Source organism: Oncorhynchus kisutch, linkage group LG4, assembly GCF_002021735.2.
Source record: "Oncorhynchus kisutch isolate 150728-3 linkage group LG4, Okis_V2, whole genome shotgun sequence".
Lineage (NCBI taxonomy): Eukaryota > Metazoa > Chordata > Actinopteri > Salmoniformes > Salmonidae > Oncorhynchus > Oncorhynchus kisutch.
In genome coordinates, this window is record NC_034177.2 from 13,862,163 (window position 1) to 13,886,035 (window position 23,873).

At 42.9% G+C, this 23,873-nt stretch overlaps 1 protein-coding gene across 3 annotated transcripts in view; it reads left to right on the plus strand.

The window, feature by feature from the left end:
• rabgap1l (RAB GTPase activating protein 1-like) overlaps window positions 1–23,873 on the plus strand; it is a 151,938-nt gene that overhangs the window by 19,730 nt on the left and 108,335 nt on the right. For all 3 annotated transcript variants that reach the window (XM_031822471.1, XM_031822472.1, XM_031822473.1), the window contains 6 exons: window positions 2,001–2,067; window positions 2,335–2,437; window positions 6,503–6,669; window positions 10,924–11,032; window positions 21,152–21,245; window positions 21,571–21,721. In XM_031822471.1, the coding sequence (XP_031678331.1) occupies window positions 2,001–2,067; window positions 2,335–2,437; window positions 6,503–6,669; window positions 10,924–11,032; window positions 21,152–21,245; window positions 21,571–21,721 (691 nt within the window). The remainder of the gene's footprint in view (window positions 1–2,000; window positions 2,068–2,334; window positions 2,438–6,502; window positions 6,670–10,923; window positions 11,033–21,151; window positions 21,246–21,570; window positions 21,722–23,873) is intronic.

Consider the following 23,873-nt stretch of genomic DNA (forward strand, 5'->3'; position numbering starts at 1 on the left):
CTCCTCCCTATAGGCCGTCTCATCGTTGTCGATGATCAGGCCTACCACTGTTGTCATCAGCAAACTTAATGATGGTGTTGGCGTCGTGTTTGGCCACGCAGTCGTGTGTGAACAGGGAATACAGGCGGGGACTAAGTACACACCCCTGAGGGGCCCCAGTGTTAAGGATCAGCGTGGCAGATGTGTTTTTGCCTACCCTTACCACCTGGGGGCGGCCCGTCAGGAAGTCCAGGATCCAGTTGCAGAGGGAGGTGTTTAGTCCCAGGGTCCTTAGCTTAGTGATGAGCTTTGTGGGCACTATGGTGTTGAACGCTGAGCTGTAGTTGATGAATAGCATCCTCACATAGATGTTCCTTTTGTCCAGGTGAAAAAGGGTAGTGTGGAGTGCAATTGAGATTGCGTCATCTGTGGATCTGTTGGGGCGATATGCAAATTGGAGTGGGTCTAGGGTAACTGGAAGGATGTTGTTGATGTGAACCATGATCAGCCTTTCAAAGCGATCCATGGCTACCGACCTGAGTCCTGCTGGGCGGTAATCATTTCGGCAGGTTACCTTCGCTTCCTTGGGCACAGGGACTATTGTGGTCTGCTTGAAACATTTAGGTATTACAGACTCGGTCAGGGAGAGGTTGAAGATGTCAGTGAAGACACTTGACAGTTGGTCCGTGCATGCTTTGAGTACCCGTCCTGGTAATCCGTCTGGCCCAGCGGCTTTGTGAATGTTGACCTGTTTTATGGTTTTGTTCACATCGGCTACCGAGAGAGTTATCACGCTGTCACCCAGAACAGCTGGTGCTCTCGTGCATGCTTCAGTGTTGCTTGCCTCAAAGCGAGTTTTTACTCCTGAACTTATTTTTACTTTCCATAACAAAGGGCTTGAATACTTATTGACTCAAGACATTTCAGCTTTTCATTTTTATTAATTAGCAGACATTTAGAAAAGCATAGTTCCACTTTGACATTATGGGTTATTGTGTGTAGGCCAGTGACAAAAACATCTAAATGTAATCCATTTTACATTCAGGCTGTAACACAACAAAATGTGGGAAAAATGAAGGGGTGTGAATACTTTCCAAAGGCACTATATAAAACTTTGGAAGACGTTTCAGGCTGAAGTCTGTTACTGGCTGGTGACCAGCACTTACAGAAAACACTTCAGCAGTTTAACTAGTAGAATTAGGTCAGGTTTCTCACATTGCCTTCCTGTCTGTCTGTATTTTATTGTGTTCTGTGAAACCTGACACACCTTGCATCCTATTTTTAGTCCTTTTTTTCCCCTTACATTATTTTTTAGGTTAATCTTCTTTTAGCTGTGAATGTGTATCATGCTGCCTACCTGTTATGGCCATGTAGATTACCTAAACAATTGTTTTATTTTGTGTGTCACAATGATGGAATAGCAGTTGTTTCAAGCTGATTGTAATTGTTAACCAGCTTGAAGGAGTCATGCCTGCTTATTACAACAGTAAGCGTACGTTAAGTTCATGACCGTTTTTTATATATCAACCTTATGAAGGAAGGGTGAAGTCCAGGCTCTTCAGATGAGTATCTTTATTCTATGGCAGCATAGTAGATGCTTTATATCTTATGAAGTTGTAATTCTCACAGCAACCACTTGATGTCACATCTATCATAAGAAACAGGTCAATAGTGGCCTCTGTTTGAACATGATATTGCCACTGCTTTGCTGTGGTTAAATTTGGATTCCTTGAATTTCAAAATATAATAGACCCATGCAAATTCACCAAAACGTAGCAGCCTTTGACGGGAGTCTGCAGGATTTAAAACTGGGTCACTGCAACCAAATATACCTGTAGCTTTGCTAATGCCGTAGTACCTGTTGGAGAAAGGTTATATTTCTTCAATTCTACAGCTAGGGATTCTCAACAAAGACCATCATATAATGAAACCAAATGCTACCCAAACCTTTGGTTATATGAAATGATAAGTTGCAAATCCCTCTTGTTTTATTGCTCACAACCTGTGTTCTTTTCCCTCAGGTGTTTTGGGATGTTGCTGAGCCCAGGCCAGAAGGTTCGGAACAGTGACATGCACCTTCTAGACATGGTGAGCAGAAGACTGAGTAGCTCTCAGGGGGCTTTCATTCAGTCACATGATGACCACGTTACAAACTGCACGCCGTCTACTGAACTAAACTATCACTGAGACGTGTCATTATTTTGTCATAAGTTGACCTGAGCGTTGGACAGGCTAAACAGAGTTGAATTGAATAAGTTCTTTGGGGTTTGATTGGAATGGCTTTGCTCTTTGAGACCCCTTGATCATGATTGTATATCGTTTCCCACTATTCTCTGTGACTGTGCCCTTGTGAAGGAGTCCATGGGGAAGAGTTCAGATGGAAAGTCCTATGTGATCACGGGAACCTGGAACCCCAACATGGCTGCCTTCCAGGTGCTGAATGAAGACACACCTAAAGGTGAGGCCAAACCCCCAATCCCTCAGCCCTTTCACCAGCCTAGCATACTGCAGCATGTCATTGTTAACCAGCCTAACACTAGCATACTGCAGCATGTCACTGTTAACCAACCTAACACTAGCATACTGCAGCATGTCATTGTTAACCAGCCTAACACTAGCATACTGCAGCATGTCATTGTTGACCAGCCTAACACTAGCATACTGCAGCATGTCACTGTTAACCAACCTAACACTAGCATACTGCAGCATGTCATTGTTAACCAGCCTAACACTAGCATACTGCAGCATGTCATTGTTAACCAGCCTAACACTAGCATACTGCAGCATGTCACTGTTAACCAGCCTAACACTAGCATACTGCAGCATGTCATTGTTGACCAGCCTTACACTAGCATACTGCAGCATGTCATTGTTGACCAGCCTAACACTAGCATACTGCAGCATGTCATTGTTGACCAGCCTTACACTAGCATACTGCAGCATGTCACTGTTAACCAGCCTAACACTAGCATACTGCAGCATGTCATTGTTAACCAGCATAGCATACTGCAGCATGTCACTGTTAACCAGCCTAACACTAGCATACTGCAGCATGTCACTGTTAACCAGCCTAACACTAGCATACTGCAGCATGTCACTGTTAACCAGCCTAGCATGTAATTGTCAGTGTTACTTGTCATACAGAATACTGCTGTCACATTCATAGCTGGCCAGGCAGATCCTTCAATTTTTGTCTCTTTCATCAATTCCAATGGATGTCTTTGCCCAGAATACGTAGGCAGAATAATACAACAAAAATGAAAGATCACATTTTTATTATAGTGTCCGTCTTACCTTTTTCATGTGAGGATGGATGGAAAAAGCTTCAGTTATGATAATAACAAGGGGAAGGTACTTATTTGCTTTTTGAGACCAGCACATTCTTTCTCTGCATTACAAAGCTTATTTTAATAGCAATATTGTTGTTGTGGGATGTGTTTAGAGCGCTAGCAGCGTTCAGCCTCTGTGGTTATCAGAGACAGAGGAAAGGGGATGTGGTAGACTTGAATGTTTTTGAGTTTTTCTGGCCAATTATAGCTAATGGTCCTGTCCAGGTTGTTCCGGACTCAACCTATATAGCTAGCATCCAACCAACAGGTCATATTATAACAGAAATCTATTAAATTAAACGTTCAATGTTTTTAAGATCATTATCAAGTTAAATGATGTAGTTGGCTAAAATTTGAACAGTCACAACATAGTCACAACATAGTCAATGTCATAGTCAATGTCATAGTCAATTTGTTCTTAACTGACTTGCCTAGTAGAATAAAGGTTAAAAAAAAATTAAAATTAAAATGCCTCTAACATTTGATACCACCTTTTCCTTTAGATGGCTAGCAAAATGTCATATTTCTCCTTTTTGACACAGGCAGCCAAATAGACAGGTGATTTTGACACCTTTTCATATATCGGGGCCCAGTGTAATGCACAGTAAGACACTACCGCGCAGTGCAAGGGCAAGACATCACCTCACTGAACTCATCACAGTGCCTTCAGAAAGTATTCATACCCCTTGTTCAAAAATGTTATTGTTAGAATGTGGTCTACACACAATACCCCATAATGATAAAGTGAAAACATGTTTTTAAACATTTTTGCAAATTTATTGAAAATGTAAATACATAAATATCTAATTTACATAAGTATTCACACCGCCCAGTCAGTACTTTGTAGAAGCACCTTTCGGCAGGGATTACAGCTGTGGGTCTTCCTGGTTATGTCTGTATCAGCTTTGCGCATCTGGATTTGGGGATTTTCTCCCGTACTTCCTTGCAGATTTTCTAAAGCTCTGTCAAGTTAGATTATGAGCGGCGGTGAACATCTATCTTGAAGTCTTTCCACACATTTTAAATAGGATTCAAGTCTGGTCTTTGGCTGGGCCACTCAAGTCTGGGCTTTGGCTGGGCCACTCAAGTCTGGGCTTTGGCTGGGCCACTCAAGTCTGGGCTTTGGCTGGGCCACTCAAGTCTGGGCTTTGGCTGGGCCACTCAAGTCTGGGCTTTGGCTGGGCCATTCAAGAACTTTCACATTCTTGTTCTTTAGCCATTCCAGTGTTGAAGCTGTATGCTTCAGATCATTGTCTTGTTGGAAAGTAAATATTCGCACCAGTCTAAAGTTGTTTGCACTCTGGAGCAGGTTCTCAGTTGACCAAACCGGTTGCTCAGTTTGGTCTGACTGCCTACTCTAGGCAGAGTCCAGGTAGTCCGTATGTGTTCCATTTCCCAATGTTGGAGACCACTGTGCTCTTAAACTTTCAGACCCCAGGAATAGTAGCTGCTGCCTAGGCATGGGGATCCATAATAAATACAAACACTCTAGGAATTGTTTTCTACCCTTCCCCAGATATACCTCATCACAATTCTATATCAGAGATCTACAGACAGTTCCTTGGACTTCATGGTATAGGTTCTGCTCTGACATGCACTGTCAACCGTGGGACCTTATATAGACAGGTGTTTTTCTTTCTAAATCATGTCCAAACAGTTGATGGACTCCAATCATGTTTTCGTGACAGCTCAAGGATGATCAAAGGAAATTGGATGAGCCTGAGCTCAATTTGGAGTGTCATAGTATTTGTGTGTGTGTGAGAGAAAAAAATCTATTTAATCCATTTTGAATTCAGGCTGTAACAACACAATGTGATATAAGTCAAGGGGTATGAATAGTTTCTGACTGTATATCAAACAAATTAGAGTTGCTTACTCGGAAGTCAGGAGAGTTTGACTTGAACCTAAATGGCAGCTTGTCAAAGCAACCCGTCTCAGGGGAGTTGGGTAGTCTAAAATACAAAGCCACACTTCTTCCTCAAAGAAAACAGACAATTTATAATAATGTTTCCACACGGGGAGAAGTTGCTGATGAAACAGGCAGAACATGCATGTAAACATCGGAATTTGTGTTCCATCAGCATTGGTCGGTGCTGGAGAAGAGCAGCTCACCTATAAATAATATATATTTTTTACTGTAGCTAATAGTTGTTTTTTATTTTTTATTTGAAGCTGTAGGTGCTGGCACACTGCCCACAAAACATGAACATCATTTTTTGATTTGTACAAAATAGCCTGTAGACACAAGGCTCTGTCTCTACACTATCTAGCGAAGAACCATCCCTTTAAACCACGCAGCTTACTTCATGTCAAAACTGGGAGAGACTAGACTTCTAAAAACAACAGCCCTAGCGATCTTAGCTAAACAAATCCTTCTTCTTTGTCTTCGATTTGGCCCACAGGGAAAGTAGTCTTATGGTATCTGAAGCTTGAAGGGATGCCGTTCCCGAAAACATCTTTCTAAACAAATATTTTATCCTTGACTTTATCCTAATTGGAATACACTTGTAGGCCATTCTTTACAAGGCAGTGTTGTGGATGTTTCTTTTGGTTCATTACAATAATAAAACCTTCTCACTGTGAGGTTTCCCCCTATCTTTTACACCTCAGCGATTGCTATCTGTTCTTGTTTACTTTTCTTGCAATTGTTTGTTGGAAAATCTGTTACCCCAGACGTCACTTTTTGCTATAGGACAGATTAGATTTACGCAGTTTTTCATGACAATATATAATTTGGAATGCAGTTTCCTTAGATTCTAAATAATTCATAGATATTCAAAGAGTTTGTTGTTCTTGGTTGTAGTAATATGATTTCAATTCTGCATTTATCAATAGTCTATCTTCCTATGGGAATGGTGAGCGAGGTAGGTGAGGTGCTGTCCGTAGTATAGTTAGTGGCTGCTGTGGGATCCAAGGTTTCTTTTAGTAAATCATGGTGGTGTACCTAAATTAAAACAGCAGGTGCTAAATGTTTTATTCCCTCTAAACACACAATTAAAGCAAGTTAATACCTTTTTCACTTCATCCACTTCATTGTCAACCTGCAATGCCCACTTTGACTAGGGCAGGTAGCCTACATGGTACTTGTTTAAATTCTAGAGCCACTGTTGGCACTACAGAGCTCTGATTTAACCCCCACACCACCCCTAGCCCTCCAGTGTGTGACCTTGACCTTTGTGGTGGTCTCTCTCCAGACAAGCAGGTGTACATGACTGTGGCCGTGGACCTGGTGGTGACTGAGGTGTTGGAGCCAGTGCGCTTCCTGCTGGAGACACTGGTGCGCGTCTACCCGGCCAACGAGCGCTTCTGGTACTTCAGCCGCAAGGCCTTCAGCGAGACCTTCTACCTCAAACTCAAACAGGTACCGGGGCACTTAGTAGGCCTTGATAGCACAACCTCATCAGAGTCGTATTCATTACATATCTTTCTCATCAGGATGTTTTTCAGCCAACTTTTTGTCACTTATTCTTTATATCTGACAGGTATTGCCGGCAACAAAACCTGTGCTTTTATTTCCGCCAACCGACATAGTCATGATTTGCGGTAATGTATTTAATAGTCCCACTGTAGAAAAGATAGATTCCACTAATCTTTCACCCACCAACCCCTCAGTATAAACGTTGCCTTTCATTTTGCTGTCTTTGGCACGCATTAATTCATCAACATACTGTTGTCCAACATCACACTTTTTATTTTCATTCACAAATCTTCACAAAAATGCTTTATATATTTATTTTTACACACACACATTGATGGATTATTATGGCAAAATAAATGTTGGCGTTTGAAAGAAGAGAGAGCACATCACAATGTTGTGATCGCATCCAACCAAAAAGCTACTTTGTGAAGTCATCCTGCAGTGGTTCAGCCAGGTCCAGGTTTTTACATGTTTTGTTGTTGACATGATTGGAAAGAGAAGATTAATGCTTCTTTAGCAATAAAAAAAATGAGGATGGGGGCTTTGTTTACAAAAATAACGTTTTTGTTATATGGCAGTGGTTCCACGTGTTTGTGACACTGAAGTTGGACTGTGATCAGCACAGGGGAATGTAGGCTAAGTGTGTCTCTTGTCTGTTTAATGAACAACATAAGAACTATTGATTTAATTTGCATGGCACAACAACAATGGGCTACAAAGACCAGTAAACATAATAAAACAAAAAATATTATTTTCTATTCTTTTGAAAATAAATGTTGTCAGCCTTATGTTTCCTAGGACCTGCATAAACCAATTAATTTAATGTAAAGATTCACCGATAAACATCGGTCCCCAGTTCAAACGTTTAAGATACGAGTTCATCGGTCTGTAGGAGCCCAAATCGTTCCAAGTGTAGCATGAATCTGTCAGACAATCGATCCAAACGTTACGAAAATACCTCTAATCCTTTGACTGCATTTATGCATCATTGAGCTTCAAGTCAGATAACAATTGTGTGCACAGTGCGTAGCTGCTCGCGCCACCTTCAGCATTCAATTGCTTGTAAAATGGCTTTCGTAATGTCAAGTCACAGGCTCTATTAGTTGGGTGACTAGCCAGGCAATTTGCTGGGTCATTGTTACCAAATGCACTGTAGAAAATTGTGTTTTACCAGCAGAGGTCTGTAGGCTACCAGAGTGGACCCCACTCGCATCTTTCTGATCGCACATCTAACTGTAGATTGGGGCTTTTTGATTGCCAGGTTCACCATGAATAGTTGTGCTAGTTTTGCTTTAAACAGTCAGTGCATTTGCAAACAGGGTAAAGGTGTAATTTACTAACAAGGACAGCAATCATGTTTTTGCGAGCTGTACTGTCCGGCGCATTGGTTGGCGCGGAGGAAGAGCAGCTCTCTTGTGAAGTTACAAACGCTCAAAGCCATTTGCTTTTGAGACTGGGGTGAAATCAAAAGCTGTGTTATATTATTTGGCTATGTCATAGTTCATTTCTAAAGATCCATATTGATGTGTTACTTGCTCAACATTTCTCATCTGCTAAAATGACAAGTTAACAAAAGGCAGAATAGACCCCCCCCCCCACTAATTGTGGTAGATGATCAGTTCATGTTCCCCATCACACATGTTTTGTTATGCATTTTTTGGTCCTCACAAGGAGAGTAAAGCAAGTTAAATTCTGACATTTCACTGGGCCCCACAAGGAAAAAGGCTTTTTTAGAATTAGGTTTATGGTTAGAATTAGAATTCAAAATACGATTTTGAATGGGAATACATTTTTTGGTGCCCACAAGGATAGTATTCCCTTTAAAATCGTATTTTCCCTAAACCTAACCCTTAAGTCTTAAAAAGCCTTTTTCCTTGTGGGGCCCAGTGACATGCTGGAATTTAACTTGCTTTACTCTCCTTGTGAGGACTTCTGGTCCCCACAGGGGGAGAGAAATCATATCACTCACACAGACAGACAGACAGACAGACAGACAGAGAGTTACTCGGAGAAGTCAGTTCAGACATTTTCAGCTCAGAGGCACAGTTCCTGAGTTCCATTGATGTCAGATTGTAATTTAGAATGGGAAATTAATTTGTTCATGCAAAAAATGTCATTGAATCGAACCAAACCGTTTCAAACTAAAAATATTGTTCCTGTATTGTATCTACAGGAGATGTGCATCGTATCATGCTTGGAAGGAGAGATGCACATCCCTAATTATAGCCAACTCATATAATTACCAGAACATATCTGACAGCACTTTAAGGAGCCAACTTTTTATTCACCATAACAGGAAAATACAAGGTCATTATTTACAAATGATTTACAAGTCGGCTACTGCAAGCAGCTAACTTACTGTTGGGAACGTGAAGAAATTAAAGCAGTGGAAAGTCTGAATTTAAAAGGAGGAATTTAGAACATGCAGCTGTCAGGTCACCGTGACAATGAGCATAACAACAGGGTAAAATTTGAATGTCTTTAGCTCCTTCTCGGCAAACGCAATGGCTATAATAAAAGGCAAATGCCTACAAGAAGATGAAATATTGTTCTGTTTTGAAAGACTTAACACCTAAAGTTTTAACCAACCTTCTCTTATTGTTCTAGTAGTCCTCCCTGTTTTGCCCCACTGGCTTCCATTTTCTTTCTAGTGAATACAACAAGGGACAATACAAGAGGGCTGTTGTGTGTTCTGCTTATTGGTCCTACGAATTTCAACTCTAAAAGATGAAAAGCAATGCTAGGACTAAAGCTTACCTTGCACGAAGGTGGAGGTATCGGTCGTATTGTTTTCTTCTGGTAGTCCTCCATGTTAAGTGACAAATAGATGACCCTGCACAGACTCAGGAAACAAAGCCACTTATAACTATCAAGATATCCCTCTATCTAATCCGATGCAACCGAGCCTGTTGGGTACACGCGTACAACCACACCCAATGTACTTGACCCATGCCCCTCCTCCGAAATGCATGAGGGCGACAACTCATTCAATTGCCGGCCAAGCACACAAGTGCATCCCCATCCAAGCCAGAGTTGGAAACACAAACCCGTTGCCTGTTTGTTTGAAAGGCAGATATCCTCTCCACTCTGCTTCCGGGGAGCAGGTGAGGCAGCAAACGGAGGCTTTGGGTCCGTCCCAACTGGCAACCTATTCCCTATGTAGTGCACTGCTTAGGGTGCGTTTGAGACGTAGCCTTTGTATCATTGGGTGCCCTAATACGAGGAAGCCTGTCATTATCTGGCTGTAGTAATTAGGACCCTGGCTGATTGCCTCTCTCTCTAGTTATCTAATCAGCAGGCAGGAAAGAATGCCGGCTGCTGTAGTTGGAAGCTAATTAAAAGAGAGCCATTGTAGTGTGTGCACAAGATTCTAATCCCAGCCACTAGCTACGTATATGATTTAATTTGTTCCGCGGACCTCTCATTAACGGCGGAATAACAGTCACTGTTGTCGCGCTCTCAACATATTTCACAAGGAAATAAAAAGGGTTTGAGGTGTTGGTGGAGGGTCCTTCACTAGGGTATTATTGCAAACATAGCTTATTGTGACATCCTTATCTCTACTGTCTAAACCTTAGTCATTACGGCAATATTATAATTTACTATGTATGACTGTCGATAGCGATTAGAAAACTATGCATTGCCTATAAATGTCTTGGATGTACAGTATAGTCTTCAATTTGTGTCCTTGCACTTAGTGTTAGTTTAAATCCACTTCTCACCATGAGTGCTGAGCCCATATGACCCCAGTATCAACAACAGTGATACAAAACCATCAATGTGTGCAATGTGACAAAGCCCAACTTAAGAAGTGACCTGCGTAGGTGAGTGAGCACAGTCTCTCTGTGCTCTGATTGCACAGGCTCCCTGTGAACCCTATTGCCAGACAGTCTGGTCAAAAGGCCGCTGGTGGGATCCTTGGCACTCTCCACTGCCGCTCTATTTAATTTCCTCCTGTACGTGTAATTATATTTTCAGCGCGCTCCCCTCGGGCAGTGGCAAAGGTGATGCTAACTTTAGAAGGTGTTTTTTCAGACTGAGGCACTCTGAAACATATTGAGGATGTCTAAAGAGACTTTCCAACCGCTCTGTTACAAAATCATATTTTTTTTGCATGTAGAATTGACTTGTCAGTGCTGTTGCAGTTATCCATAACACTTGATGTGTTAACAGATTAATCCCACACTGTGTGTGTAGGGTGGTGAGAAGGATGGCCAGGCTGATTCCATGTTGGAGGTAGTGAGCCTGCAGAGGGAGACTGAGAGGAACAACTGGGGCCATGTTGAGGAAGAGGAGCCTGAGGAAGGTATGGAGCTCTTTCTGTCTTTCCCTATCTCTCACCCGTCTCTCCCTCCCGGTCTCTTTCCCTCTCTCCCTCTATCCAGCCCCCTTTCTCTCACACTTTCTATTTCATTCCATCTCTCTCCCGCCTCTTTCGGTCTCCATATAAGTCTCTGTTCCCCCTGAAGACTTAGTAAGGGTGTGTTGTTGTGTTGGGGTGCTAGTGTTGACATGTTGGCTGGCCTTTCCCTAACCTCTCCAAGGTCACCATGAGAACTTACACACCTCTCCAGGCAAAACGACATGGCACATTGAATTCCATCCTCCTCATTGACACAGACAACATTTCATGACCAAATATTTCTTGGTTGAAAAATGCACTCCGTCCCCCCATAATTTACAAGAAAAACAACCTGCGTCTTAGAGCTTACTTAGATGTACAAGGCGAGAGAGGAAAAGAAAACAGATTGCTTTTACACAAACCGCTTGTTGGAGGAGAGCATTTGTTTTATTGATATATTTCGGGCAATCGTTTCTCCTCGCTGGCGGGAACACCTCATCCAGATGAGATCTGTCCAGATAATTGAACATTATCAACACATTGGCTCACGTTGCATTTTCTTGAGGCTCACCCCCCTCCTCACATGTGGCGGCCATGAGTCAACTATGAAGTTTAATTTAGTTTGGGTGTGTGTGAGCTGTCATGAGGGTGAGGCGATGGCACGGGTATAGTAGTGTTACAAGGTATACTGAAACTCCTGTACTTTATCAACACTAGAATATAAACAGGTTGGTACTAGATTTTGTTTTTCTTTCGGTACTTCTGTCAAATGTGTCTCATGGATCAAGTCTGTATCAGCGCAGCTGATGTCCCCCTTATAGCACAAGCGTACCGTGCCTGCCCCTCTTAGCCAGCACTGGGAGTCTGGGCTGCATCATGTTAGCTCCCCATTCATGCTGCATGGATAGGGCCAACCAGGCAGGATATAACCCCATCCACTTTGCCAAAACACAGCCCCCAAACCACTAGAAGGATATCAACAGACCACCAACTTATTACCCTGAGACAAGGCTATAGCCCATGAAGATCTCCTCCACGGCACGAGCCCGAGGTGGTGCAAAACCGGACAGGAAGGTCACGGTATGGAAGCACTAACTGAAGAGCACTAACTGAAGAGCACTAGTAAGCCAGTGACTCAGTCCCTGCAATAGGGTCAGAGGCAAAGAATCCCAGTGGAGAGAGGGGAGCCGACCAGCCACAGACAGCAAGGGCGGTTCGTTGCTCCAGTGCCTTGCTGTTCACCTTTGCACCCCTGGGCCAGACTACACTCAATCATAGGACCTGCTGAAGAGATGAGTCTTCAATAAGTACTTAAAGGTCGAGACTGATTCTGTCTCTCACATGGATAGGCAGACCATTCCATAAAAATGGAGCTCTATAGTAGAAAGCCCTGCTTCTAGCGGTTTGCTTAGAAATTCTAGGGACAGTAAGGAGGCCTGCATTTTGTGACCGTAGCGTCCAGTAGGTATGTACGGCAGGACCAAATTGGAGAGATGGGTAGGAGCAAGCCCATGTGATGCTTTGTAGGTTAGCAGTGAAACCTTGAAATCAGCCCTTGCCTTGACAGGAAGCTAGCACTGGAGTAATATGATCACATTTTGGGGTTCTAGTCGAGATTCTAGCAACCATGTTTAGCACTAACTGAAGTTTATTGAGATGGTTTGGGATGAGTTGGACCGCAGTTGGATGAGTCATTCAACAGGTTGGCCTTTGCCACATTTGCGCCGTTATCATTATGGCACATTTGCTGGTCCTCATTCAGGCCCAAGGCGGTTAAAGGAGCCTATGATGTTTACAAGCACAGACCTTTCAGTTAAAACTCATCAATAGTGTACTTTCTAACGAATGTAGGGCTCAGTTGTTCTCCTAGACCCAAGGTCTTATGTAGTCGCGTAATAATCAACGTGTGAGCTCATTCAATTACTCCATTAATTTTGTTATACTGTGTTGGGATGGTGACTTGGGTAAAATATGTGCGAGATGGAATCTTTTATCTCCTGTCCCGCTTGTTTATCTTCTTGAAGCAGTCTTTGCTGACAGTGTATATAGGAGTCATGTTTTTGTCACACATTAGTTAGACTTTTTTGTTGTTAACAAACTAAAACATACAGTACCATTCAAAAGTTTGGGCACCTAATAATTCCAGGGTTTTTCTTTTCTTTTTACTATTTTCTACATTGTATAATAATAGTGAAGACCAACTATGAAATAACACAGTGTAGTAACCAAAAAAGTGTTAATCATATAAAAAAATATTTGAGATTCTTCCTAGTAGTCACCCTTTGCCTTGATGACAGCTTTGCACACTAAGCATTCTCTCAACCAACTTCATGAGGAATGCATTTCCAGCTGTCTTGAAGGAGTTCTCACATATACTGAGCACTTGTTGGCTGCTTTTCCTTCACTCTGCGGTCCAACTCATCCCAAACCATCTCAATTGGGTTGAGGTCAGGTGATTTGGAGGCCAGGTCATCTGATGCAGTACTCCATCGCTCTCCTTCTTGTTCAAATAGGCCTTACACAGCCTGGAGGTGTGTTTTGGGTCATTGTCCTGTTGAAAAACAAATGATAGTCCGACTAATTGCAAACCAGATTGGATGGTGTATCGCTGCAGAATGTTGTGGTAGCCATGCATGTTAAGTGTTTCTTGAATTCTAAATAAATCACCAAGTGTCACCAGCAAAACACCATCACACCACCTCCTCCATGCTTCACGGTGGGAACGGTGATTTGGACTCATCAGAGCAAAGGACAGATTTCTACTGGTCCATCTAATGTCCATTGCTCGTGTTTCATGGCCCAAACACGTATCTTCTTCTTGTTGGTGTCAGGGCTCCCGAGTGGCACAGCGTTCTAAGGCACTGCATCTCAGTGCAAGAGGCTTCACTATAGTCCCTGGTTCGAATCCAGGGCTGTATCACATCCGGCTGTAAGACGGCACACAATTGGCCCAGCGTCGTCTGGGTTTGTAAATAAGAATTTGTTCTTTACTGACTTGCCTGGTTCAATAAATCAGGCCTTCAACCATGAAGGCCTGATTCACGCAGTCTCCTCTGAACAGTAGATGTTGATGTGTCTGTTATTGAACTCTGTAAAGCATTTATTTGGGCTGCAATTTCTGAGGCTGGTAGCTCTAATGAAGTTATCCTCTGCAGCAGAGGTATCTCTGGGTCTTCAGTTCCTGTGGCAGTCCTCATGAGAGCCAGTTTCATCATATCGCTTGATGGTTTTTGCGACTGCACTTGAAGAGTTCTTGAAATGTTCCGGATTGACTTCATGTCTTAAAGTAATGATTGACTGTCGTTTCTCCTTCCTTATTTGAGCTCTTCCTGCCATAATATGGACTTGGTCTTTACCAAATAGAGCTTTCTTCTGTATATCACCTATAAATTGTCACAACACAACTGATTGGCTCAAATGCGTTAAAAAGTAAAGGGACTATTTTAACAAGGCACACCTGTTAATTGAAATGTATTCCAGGGGACTACCTCATGAAGCTGGTTGAGAAAATGCAAAGAGTGTCTAAAGCTGTCATCAGGGCAAAGGGTGGCTACTTTGAAGAATTAAAAAAATCAAAATATATTCTGTATAGCACTTCTTTTAGTTTCTACATGATTCCAAATGTGTTATTTCATAGTTTTGATGTCTTCACTATTATTCAACAATGTAGAAAATAGTGAAAAATAAAGAAAAACGCTTGAATGAGTAGGTGTCCAAACTTTTGACTGGTACTGTACATGGACAACAACAGACAACATTTACATACATTTCCACAAACATTAATGACATCTCTCCTCACCAGCACCTAACTAACTGTTCGCTCTAAGTGGGGATGGTTGTGATTGGCCAGCATGTACATACCATGCACAGATTGAGAGCCCGCTTCTGATTGGTCAGCATCCTCTGTGCATATAGAGAGTGAATGAATGGAGTGTGCTCATCTTATTGGAGGTATCAAAGACGTGTCAGTGTGTCCAAAGAAAGGAGAAAATCGCAGCCTCTTTCGATAAGGACATTGAACATGTCAATATCGCAATTTCGATCTGAATTTGATGAATCGTGCAGCCCTAGTGTGTGTGGGTGTGTGTGATAGGGCTGTGACGGTCATGGAATTTTGGAATAACGGTTATTGGGTCAGCCAAATGACCATGTGCAGCGTTATAATGGTTTGAATAGCAGCAACAACAACAAAAAGAGCCACATTTTCTCCTCCTGCTCCTGAGCTGCATGTGCTGAGCGATTTACTGACATTTCAGGGTTTTTTCACTTATTAAACAACTAATTGACTGACATTGGCTCAATTACTTAAATTACAAGGAGGACATTTTTTATGTTTTTGTGAGCCCAACCTTTCTATAGTGAAATCATTCAAGAGAAACCATGTCAAGAACTATGCTGAAGGGCGTTGTGGTTTTCATTAATCAAATATTCAACCTTGTTCAGCGCAACTACGTGGTAATTAACTACAATCACCGTAATCCATTGCGGCAGTTTTTCCCCCCGGCTCGGACCGAGATGAAGGATACATTTTTTGCCTGCTATGTTAGGTTAGATACACACACACCGCATAGAATGGATGACTTCGGAATGCACACAACGTTGAGAGGAAAAGAGACCGTTTGTGAAAGTATGCCTTACCTTTGAAGACCTAGTAAAATAATTTTGTCAGACAGCTTTGCACCTAGCCTAGCTAAATAGGATGACTAAATACAGTACAGTATGGGGGGCACAGAGAACGTCTGTCTGCTACTGCCTTACCCGAGATCAGATTAATGAAAAATAATTGTCATCAAATAGAAACTATGTAATATACACAACTGAAAGTAATTTCCTATTGATGTCTAGGATTCCCAATGTGGACCTGACAGAGATAATGGAATGTTTTTGTTTAACAATTTTTGGCTTTGGGTGAGGTTGGAGGATGAGGCAGGGCTGGAGCTGAGACTGCGATGTCCAGAGGCTTTGGATGGGTTCTGGAGGGCTCAGTGGTTTCGCTGGAGCGCAATCCAATCTGGTTAAGTGAGGTTTGCTCTTTGGCACCACCAGCCGTCACTGCTGCTGTGGCATAAGACCACCTGGTTTTCACCTCACCCTTTCCCTGGCTCTCCCTCCCTGGCTTGACTCAATATCCCACAGCTTTGGAACACCCTGTCTGCCTCCCACCCACCCTGCCTGTCTACCTCCCACCAACCCTGCCTGTCTGCCTCCCACCAACCCTGCCTGTCTGCCTCCTACCCACCCTGCCTGTCTGCCTCCTACCCACCCTGCCTGTCTGCCTCCCACCCACCCTGCCTGTCTGCCTCCCACCAACCCACCCTGCCTGTCTGCCTCCCACCCACCCTGCCCTGTCTGCCTCCCACCCACCAACCAACCCACCCTGCCCTGTCTGCCTCCCACCAACCCACCCTGCCTGTCTGCCTCCCACCAACCCTGCCTGCCACTGGTTTACTTACTGAAAAGGATTTTACTCATGTTCATTCTGTGTTTTCCCATTTTCACCATCCTAATGAAATGTTCTATTTTGAATGAGTAAAGTTTTTAGTTGGGAAAATTGGATGGTTGCAATAGGATGCAAATACATGGGAGGATAAGAAACCCAAGGGTTTTACATGGTGAAAATGGAGAACACCAAATGCATACTCGGATGTCTTTGGAGGGATTTAAATACTAATCAAAGGAAACAAATAACCTCTTATATGCTCCTTTCTTATAAGCCTGGGACCTCACAATACGATATCACAATACTTAGGTGCCGATGTGAGATATATTGTGATTCTCACGATTCTATACATGTTGCGATTCTCTACTCTGATTTTATTGCGTTTCAATGTTCCAAACATTGCTCACTGTACAGTGCATTCGGAAAGTTTTCAGACCCCATGTATTTTTCACATTGTTAGGTTACAGCCTTATTTTAAAATGGATTAAAACTCCTCATCCATCTACACACAATTGCCCGTAATGTTCCATCTTGGTTTCATCAGACCACATCATCTTGTTTCTAATGGTCTTAGAGTCCTAAAGATGCCTTTTGGCAAACTCCAAGTGGGCTGTCATGTGCCTTTTACTGGGGAGTGGCTTCCGTCTGGCCACTACCATAAAGGCCTGATTTAGTGGAGTGCTGCAGAGATGGGAGAACCTTTCAGAAATACAACCATCTCCACATAAGAACTCTGGAGCTCTGTCAGTGACCATAGGGTTCTTGGTCACCTCCCTGACCAAGGCCCTTCTCCCCCGATTGCTCAGTTTACCCAGGCGGCCAGCTCTAGGAAGAGTCTTGGTAGTTCCAAACGTCTTCCATTTTAAGATCAATGGAGGCATCTGTGTTTTTGGGGACCTTCAATGCTGCAGAAATGTTTTGGTACCCTTCCCCAGATCTGTGCATCGACACAATCCTGTCATGGAGCTCTACAGACAATTCTTTAGACCTCATGACTTGGTTTTTGCTCTGACATGCACTGTTAACTGTGGGACCTTTTATATAGGAAGGGGTGTGCCTTTCCAAATCATGCCCAATTGAATTTACCACAGGTGGACTCCAAGTTGTAGAAACATCTCAAGGATGATCAGTGGAAACAGGATCCACCTGAGCTCAATTTCAAGTTTCATAGCAAAGGGTCTGAGTACTTATGTAAATAAGTTTTTTTAAATTTGTAATAAATATGCAAACATTTCAAATCTGTTTTGGCTTTGTTATTATGGGGTGTGTGTGGATTGAGGGGGGGAAGGAACGATTTAATCAATTTTAGAATAAGGCTGTAACGTAACAAGATGTGGAAAAAGTCAAGGGATCTGAATACTTTCCGAATGCACTGTAGGTCTTCTGCAGAGGGACAAGAGGGATCTATGAGAGAACTATTTTAGATCAGTCATGGAAATCAAAGTGCTGAAGAAAAATGAGCTCTCTTATTTAAGAAGCTAGAGAACAAGCTTTGAAGGAGAAATACTGGAGTTTAGTACAGGTACATTCATCTACTGCAAAAATAGTATTGCGATATTGTCAAAGCGATACGACCATATTTTCTAAGATAATATCCTGATTAGACGTAACTATCGCTTAAAAAAATATATTTCTTGCCTTGTCAGTACTTTGACAAATTAGCTGTAAGAACACTATGTACACATCAAACACCTTTTACCCCAAGAAGGCTTACGCTTGTGGGCAATACACATTTTAAGATAGAACGATATCTTTTTTTAACGATAAATATGGGTGACTGGGCCTTTTTTAGAATGAGGGCAAAACAATGGAAAAACATCACCATTTGGACAAAGGTGTCCCAAACGCGCATTGCAATGATCCAACACTGTAAACAGCGGTGGCTTTTCTCGATTCCCACAAGCACAGCTCTTCCGACACTGCACTTTTCCGTGACCACACATGCTGATTCTTACTCGATGGGTTCTTGATAGCAAGAGGGTGGCAGGCTCTTTGAACAACTTTTTTTTTGTTAGCAAGCCTTGTTTACCAGGGAGACTTAAGTACAGTAAGTACATTTACAGTGTATCGTTAGTTGATTACAGCTTGCGGATCTAAACGGAATCCGAATGGTTCTGGTGTAGGCAGCCTAGCGGATAAGCGCTTTGGGCCAGTAACTGAAGGATCGCTGGTTCGAAGCCCCAAGCCGACCAGGGGAAAAATCTCTCTGGAGTCACTCTGGAGAAGGGCATCTGCTAAATTACTAAATGTAAAGATTCTGCTGTACCGAGTGCTACCATTCGAACTGTAGAAATAATAGTAGTCCTTTCGGAGTGAAAGTCCACCCACACCTGTGTTTTGTTGTCACCTCCTTGGAGGTAGAGAGGCAGTCTCCAAGGCCGGTACTGTTTTCAAAAAGCCTTGCCAGGGAGGAGAAGCCATTCACAGTACATTCACAGGCATTTCTAAAGGCTCCACTGCATTCCAGCTGTCAGTGGAGGCGGCGTGAAAAGAAAGCCTTTCAGGGCTTTCTAGCTGGAGGTCAGCTGTAGACGGGATTGAATGCTTTCCCACTGTGTGAGGATGCTTCTGCCTGCCTGCACTTTTCTCCCAAGTCGCAAGTGCACATGCCTTTTCTTGTTTTGGTAAATTGTAATGCGCAGCAATGTGACCTGGAATGTCAACATTTTCTCTTGTGTTGTCAGCCCACTGTAATTTATATTTTTGGTGTATAAAATGAAAAATCTTGTGTGTGTGTGTATGCACACATTTCAATGCAAACATTCAAGTGCATGCACTCTCATTACCCTATTGAATGGGTGGTACCACAGCTCAAACTCTCTGCTTATAAAAAATCTTCAGCAATCTACACACAATACCCCATAATTTCAAAGCTAAAACAGGTTTTTAGAGTTTTTTTTTTAATTCTCCAACGGTCTTACAAATAATAAAACATACCTTATTTACAGGTGTTCACACATTTTGCTATGAGACTCGAAATTGAGCTCAGGTGCATCCTGTTTCTATTGATCATCTTTGATGTTTCTACAACTTGATTGGAATCCACCTGTGTTAAATTCAATTGATTGGTCAGGATTTGTAAAGGCACACACCTCTCTATATAAGGTCCCACAGTTGACCATGTCAGAGCAAAAACCAAGCCATGAGGTCGAAGGAATTGCTCCGAGACAGGATTGTGCCGAGGCACAGATCTGGGGAAGGGTACCAAAACATTTCTGCAGCTTTGAAGGTCCCCAAGAACACAGTGGCCTCCATCATTCTTAAATGGAAGAAATTTGGAACCACCAAGACTCTTCCTAGAGCTGGCCGCCTGGGTAAACTGAGCAATCGGGGGAGAAGGGCCTTGGTCAAGAAGGTGACCAAGAACCTGATGGTCACTCTGACAGAGTTCCTCTGTGGAGATGGGAGAACCTTCCAGAAAGACAACCATCTCTGCAGCGCAATCAAACCTTTATGGTAGCGTGGCCAGACTGAAGCCACTCCTCAGTAAAAGGCACATGACAGCCCACTTGGATTTTTCCTAAAAGGCCCCTAAAGACTCTGGCCATGAGAAACAAGATTTTCTGGTCTGATGAAACCAAGATGGAACTCCTTGGCCTGAATGCCAAGCGGCACGTCTGGAGGAAACCTGGCACCATCCCTACGGTGAAGCGTGGTTGTGGTGTCAGCATTATGTTTTGGGGATGTTTTTCAGCGGCAGGGACCGATCTAACATCTCTGAAGAGACCTGAAAATAGCTGTGCAGCGACACTCCACATCCAACCTGACAGAGCTTGAGAGGATCTGCAGAGAAGAATGGGAGAAACTCCCCAAATACAGGTGTGCCAAGCTTGTAGCATCATACCCAAGAAGACTCGAAGCTGTAATCACTGCCAAAGGTGCTTCAACAAAGTACTGACTAAAGGGTCTGAATACTTATGGAAATGTGATATTTCATTTTTTTATTAGCAGAAATGTCTTTACCTGTTTTTGCTTTGTCATTATTGGGTATTGTGTGTAGATTGATGGGGTGGGGGACTATTTTAATACATTTTATAATAAGGCTGTAACCTAAAAAAATGTGGAAAAGTTAAGGGGTCTGAATGCTTTCCGTATGCACTGTGGAGGTCCTGGTTTGGAGGGAGCTCGCCTCTGGTGTTCTACTGGGCTGTCCACGCCATGCAATTGAGGGCTGCGCTGTTGTCATACCAAGCTGTGATGCAGCAAGTCAAGATGCTCTCAGTGGTGCAACTGTAGAACTTTTTTGAGGATTTGAGGGCGCATACCAAACAATGAGAAGAGATGCTACATGTGTGAGTGGACCAATTTTAAGTCCTTATTGATTTGGTCACCGAGGAACTTGAAGCTTGTGTGTGTGTGTGTGTGTGTGTGTGTTAAAATGGGAACAGGTGTACTTCTCTCAGCTGTAAGTGGGAATCACAACTTGCCACAACTTGCCTGTCTCCTATTCTGTTATCCTTAATGTCTGAAGAAAGTGTGAAAACTCCTAAAGAATATATATTTTTAATAATGGTCATGCTGCTCATAATGCAATTACATGCTTGTTCCCAGTGATCCATATGCAATTCACACTGGGATCCCATAATAGGCTAAAATCTTAGTCTTATCTCACCTCCCATTGGGCCTTGTCTTGTCTCCTGCAGATAGCGACAGTGAGATCTCCAGTGGGACCGGTGATGTGTCCAAGGATTGCCCTGAGAAGATCTTAGAGTCCTGGGGTGCAATCCTCAACAGATGGTAAGTGTGGCGTTCATGATAACCACCGTTCAGTAAATAACAGCTTCAGTCATTGAATAAGGAAACAGATTCAATGTATTTGTCTGAAGTACCTCATTGTTCCTCCACTACACTAGGAGAATAATCAAATTGTTAGCATTGCATTCATATGGTCACTATAATGACGTTATTGTAATAAACATCCTCCATTCTAACCCTAATGATCATCAGCTTCAGGAGAGTATCATTAATAATGAATATCCATGCCTGTACTGTAGATGGCCTTAGCCTGATGAGTTTGGCTGTTGTATGTCGAGTAGTTTCTTATCTCTCTCCTGTGTGTCAGGCATGGGAACTTGTCTGTGCGGCCTAAGGGCCTGACTGCGCTGGTGAAGCCTGGGGTCCCCGAGGCCCTCAGAGCAGAGGTCTGGCAGCTCCTCTCAGGCTGCCAGAGTGACCAGGCCCTGCTGGAGAAATATCGCATCCTCATCACCAAGGTAAGGAGGAGGGAAATACACGCACACTCACTGACACACACACACACACTTGTGACACACACACAGACCACCAAGGTAAAGAGGACATACGCACACCGCGCACACACACTCGCACCTCACTCAAACGCACCTCAGTCGCACCTCACTCAAACGCACCTCCACTCACACGCAATCATTGATTCCCACCTGCATTTGTATGTACAAGTTTCACATTTCAACTCCACTCACTCAAGCTCGGTGAGTTTGTGACATATCCTCAAAATGGCTGCATGTTGTATGGGTGATGAAAAATTGAAGTTTTGCAGAAATGTACCTTTTCTGAATACGAGAGCCAGGCAAATATATGTGCTGTATGACCATCATGCAAATTGTCATTTCGAGTGCAGAGATTGTGACGATCCCTGAAGACTTTGGTGTAAAAAAACAACAACAACTGTTGTCACGCTCATCAACTTGGTGTCATGTGACAGTGTCTAAATGCACGTACCCAGTAGTTGTCACCTTGCAGTTGTTCCTCCGGAGAGACTCAATGACTGTCACAACTGGCCATTAAATTAGCTCCATAAAGAGCCTGCTGTTTTAGAATTGGAAAACTTAATTGTCCACACAATTTGGAAATATCATTGGCTTTACAATAACATGATTGACATCGAAACAGCATTAAAAAACAGCAGCAGCATCTCTTCATGAAGATAATTTCAGTTGAACTTGACAGTGTGCAGTCTGATCCCACAGAGAACAAGGTTGGTGTTGAAGCCTATTCTCTCATGTTTCTCTTGGAGGTATGTTGGTTCTCATGCCAACAATGGGTGATTGCAGGAATTTTTCCACAGTAAAAAGCACTATTGTTAACTCTGTCATAATTTAACACAGTCCTTGTGGTGAAATCTCTCAAAATATGATTTAGATTTTGTGTGACAATGGGATGGGGAAGGGTGTCTAACAATGCCATATAGAGCATCACATCTACACTTAAGAAAATGTTCAAAATAAAATAACTCCACACTAGAATTTCTTAAAATTGAACTTTAGCTTAATATTGAATTTTCATTCTCTCTGTGCACAAGCAGAACATGTAGCTTTATAATAGAACATAAGTCATGTAACTACTGTTAAGTATATTTCTGCAACAAGTGTATTTCTGGCATTCTGACCTCAGTGTGCAGTAGGTGTTGCAGTAGCCCAGTCACTGTGACATTCTTTACTGCACAGGTCACTGGTCCATCACTCTTGTGGAGAACATGTGTCAGACAGAGGCTAGTCCTATCAGACCCATGTCCCCTGGCACTAAAACCCCACAGCTAATGTGTAGCATCCTCTATAGTCTGGCCGACAGCCCATAGCTGGCCCCCAACCTAGGCTCACCCACAGTCCAAACAAATTCCATCTCGACTGGCCTCGCTGGTAGATCATGTCGAATAATCCATTTTGGTGGAGCAGCCATGAATGTAATACCTCCTAGCTAATTCCAAGTGACTAATGTATTGATGTTTTTTTCATGAGGACATGTGAAGAGGTTGACTAGGCGACAGGTCCTCACTTTTATGTGTAATACAATATGCATTCCCCCCAGGAGGAGAAAGGGCTTGAAATACAACGCAGTAATCAATTGCCTGAAATGGAGAGATTGGAAGAGGGAGATAGAGAGCGGGAGAGAGATAAAATGGAGCCATAAACAAAAGGTTACTGCTTGCGCATGTGGCACAGAAAATAGATCAAATCTAAAATCCAAGGAGGCTATTCAGGCGAAATGACTGAATGAAAAAGAACAGGCTCCTCTTTTCACATCTACTGTATTTATACTGGGCTGTTGTCTTTTGCCTGGGGGTGTAAATTTACCCTTGCAACACGCCTTTAACCCAGAGCCACAGTTCTCTTTCTGTCTCTCTCTGTCTCTCTCTCCATCTGCCCCAGCCGCCTTGCCTCCCACAGAGGATGAAAATGTGAGCTGCTAAATATATTATTACACTAGTTTACGTAAGGCAGGTTATGTGACACAGAGAATCGCCTGGTGAGCGCTCACTCGTTCATTGTAATTCTTTGAGTAGACTCCCTTCCTTATTGGATGTAATGATGTTGATATAGGGGTTGGCCGGTGCTATTAATAGCCAGATAAAAGCCCAGGGGGTAGTGTTGGGGGGAGGGAAGGGGG